This window comes from Hippocampus comes, unplaced genomic scaffold (assembly GCF_001891065.2).
Source record: "Hippocampus comes isolate QL1 unplaced genomic scaffold, H_comes_QL1_v1.1 scaffold463, whole genome shotgun sequence".
NCBI classification, from domain to species: Eukaryota; Metazoa; Chordata; class Actinopteri; order Syngnathiformes; family Syngnathidae; genus Hippocampus; species Hippocampus comes.
In genome coordinates, this window is record NW_017806181.1 from 454,599 (window position 1) to 457,460 (window position 2,862).

Genomic DNA, 2,862 nt, shown 5'->3' on the forward strand with positions numbered 1-2,862 from the left:
CAGAAAGTATTAAACAGAATATAATTTAGGGAACTGTAACATAAAAGAATATAATGCTCAAATATAAAATGATAATAATTAACAATTTAACAAAAGCTTACACTAGCTTGTACTTGTACCTTCTTTCGCTGACGCCAGTCAACTTCAACATAATCTTACTTGACCACATTTAATTTGTGTGTGCGCACTAGCGAGCGTGCACCAGAATTAGTATGTGCTCGTGCAAATGTGTGTGTGTGTGTGTGTGTGTGTGTGTGTCTGTGTGTGTGTGTGCGTGCGTGTGTGTGTGTGTGTGCGTGCGTGTGTGTGTGTGTGTGCGTGCGTGTGTGTGTGTGTGTGCGTGCGTGTGTGTGTGTGTGTGCGTGCGTGTGTGTGTGTGTGTGCGTGCGTGTGTGTGTGTGTGTGCGTGCGTGTGTGTGTGTGTGTGCGTGCGTGTGTGTGTGTGTGTGCGTGCGTGTGTGTGTGTGTGTGCGTGCGTGTGTGTGTGTGTGTGCGTGCGTGTGTGTGTGTGTGTGCGTGCGTGTGTGTGTGTGTGTGCGTGCGTGTGTGTGTGTGTGTGCGTGCGTGTGTGTGTGTGTGTGCGTGCGTGTGTGTGTGTGTGTGCGTGCGTGTGTGTGTGTGTGTGCGTGCGTGTGTGTGTGTGTGTGCGTGCGTGTGTGTGTGTGTGTGCGTGCGTGTGTGTGTGTGTGTGCGTGCGTGTGTGTGTGTGTGTGTGTGTGTGTGCGTGTGTGATGAATGGAATTCCGCATAGGTCTGCAATTCTAAAACAAGGCTGTGTGTAGAAAAAAATAATCTGAAACTGCATTTAAGGGTGACTCAATACTGGCTAGCCTTAATTGGGCCGGAGTTGTAAATTGATTTCTGGCCCAAATACTTCACTCCACAACTGGACCACATCTGGTTTGCCAGAGTCAAGCCAGTGCCTCCTTTGCCACGCCTGGGCTGTGTTCGGCCCACATGCGTTATGCCAGTGTTGACACAAGGCCAGTTGTGCCAGCTTCATGCCGAATGCGGGCCAGATGCCTTTGATGACTGAGTAGTTACAGATAACGAAAATTAAAACTTTGATGGCAAATTTCCTCTTGTGTCACCGCAGTCATGGCTTCAAACAATCCGAATGCAGTCGAAGAGGAGACAGAGGAGGTAAACATCCGCGTGGTCGTCAGATGCAGGTAATCTCCGTCGTTCTTGTTGTTTTGCTTTCCCCCCCCAATTATCAATCATCAGGTCATCCTCGTCGTTACTCATGAGCGTCCATCATTCCGCATTCGGTCGAGTCTCCGGCAAGTTGAAAACAATGTCCGGATCGGGAGGCGGCAACCCGCGGCTCCGGAGCCGCGCGTGGCTCTTTAGCGCCGCCCTCGTGGCTCCCTGCAGCTTTTAAAAAATGTTTGAAGGTAGGCGAGAATAAGCTGGCAAAGAACGGCAAACCGAAGGACCCAAAGAAGCATTTTAAAACGGGACACGTCAGCTACGAAAGTTAACGCGCTGCAAAAGTGCGCCCCGTGCCTCGTTCGTTTCCGGGGCACTTCTGGCTGTCGCTCATTATGGCGGCGTGCGTGTGTAGGTTCCCTTAAACCAGGAAGGCTCATCGTGTATCGGGAGCCAACCTGAGTCATTTGGAGAGGCGATGCGAAGATCGTCTCAAATCGGTGAATGCAGCGTGCGCCAAAGTGGCTCTTTCAACATTTTGGCTTGCTGACCCCTGACCCCTGCTCTCGATCCGTGCGCTCATATTTGAGGTTGAACGATGCAGAGATGGAAGGTCATTGAAAATGTTTGCGTGCGTCTTGTTCCCCTGGCAGCCCTCGCAAAACAGTGATGCCCAACGCGTCATCAAGTCACAGGATTGTGTTCAACACACAATTGAAGCAAGTCATTGTGCCGAGAGTGTATAATTTGCGGGCACCGCTTCAGCCATACACGTTCGATGAGGTCAGTTGACTCGCAATCTCCTCCGCGGCATCGTTCTGCTGGATGAACCTTTTTGTTGATGTTGTCGGCATCCCGCAGGTGTTGGCACCCGGCACCACCCAGTTGGACGTCTACAACGGGATTGTGCCCCCCATCCTGGAGGATGTCCTGAATGGATTCAAGTGCACCATCATCGCGTCAGTACTCGCGCACACACACACACACACACAAGGCACCCGCCGACAGCCGTCTACTCGGGCGCCATCTTGGACTGGAACGATGAGTGGAAATTGCAAACTCCTCCCTAATTTGTCGACGCGTCGAATCGTGGCGAGACTTTGCAAATTGCCGGAGGGGCTGAACATTGTTGTTGGTGAATGCGTTGCAGTTACGGGCCCATGGGAACGGGCAAGACGTTCACCATGGTGGGAGCGTGGCGTCTGGATGAGAGCTTCACCTGGAACGAGGCGAGTTTCATTCTCTCATCGGGCGACGGCCCCCCGCAAACGTTTCCCGACCGCTCGGCTCTCGTTACGCTCGCAGGACTCGAGGACGGGCATCATCCCCAGAGTCATCCACCACATTTTTGAGAGGCTGTCTGGCGAAGACTTCTCCATCAAATTGTCGCTGCGCGAGATAAACCACAAGAAGACGGTGGACCTGCTCAGAGCTCGCCGGCGGGCTCAGCTCAGACGTCTCATCGGCGGCACGAGCCGGCGGGGCCAGCTCAGAGGTCTCATCGGCCACACGAGCCGGCGGGGCCAGCTCAGACGTCTCACCGGCCGCACCACATTTTTGAGAGGCTGTCTGGCGAAGACTTCTCCATCAAATTGTCGCTGCGCGAGATAAACCACAAGAAGACGGTGGACCTGCTCAGAGCTCGCCGGCGGGCTCAGCTCAGACGTCTCATCGGCGGCACGAGCCGGCGGGGCCAGCTCAGAGGTCTCA

The 2,862-nt window shown here is 53.6% G+C and overlaps 1 protein-coding gene across 1 annotated transcript; it reads left to right on the top strand.

The window, feature by feature from the left end:
- The first annotated feature begins 721 nt into the window (after positions 1-721).
- On the top strand, positions 722-2,763 carry LOC109506817 (kinesin-like protein KIF11-B). The gene is made up of 5 exons (XM_019855793.1): positions 722-1,172; positions 1,806-1,935; positions 2,014-2,111; positions 2,303-2,381; positions 2,458-2,763. The coding sequence occupies exons 1-5, from the start codon at positions 1,099-1,101 to the stop codon at positions 2,761-2,763; spliced, it is 687 nt and encodes a 228-aa protein (XP_019711352.1). The 5' UTR covers positions 722-1,098.
- Positions 2,764-2,862: the final 99 nt, after the last annotated feature.

Coding starts and splice junctions, on each gene's coding strand:
- LOC109506817 (XM_019855793.1), top strand. CDS start 1,099: ATGGCTTCAAACAATCCGAATGCAGTCGAAGAGGAGACAGAGGAGGTA. Junction 1,173..1,805: donor CGCGTGGTCGTCAGATGCAG/GTAATCTCCGTC, acceptor TTCCCCTGGCAG/CCCTCGCAAAACAGTGATGC. Junction 1,936..2,013: donor AGCCATACACGTTCGATGAG/GTCAGTTGACTC, acceptor GGCATCCCGCAG/GTGTTGGCACCCGGCACCAC.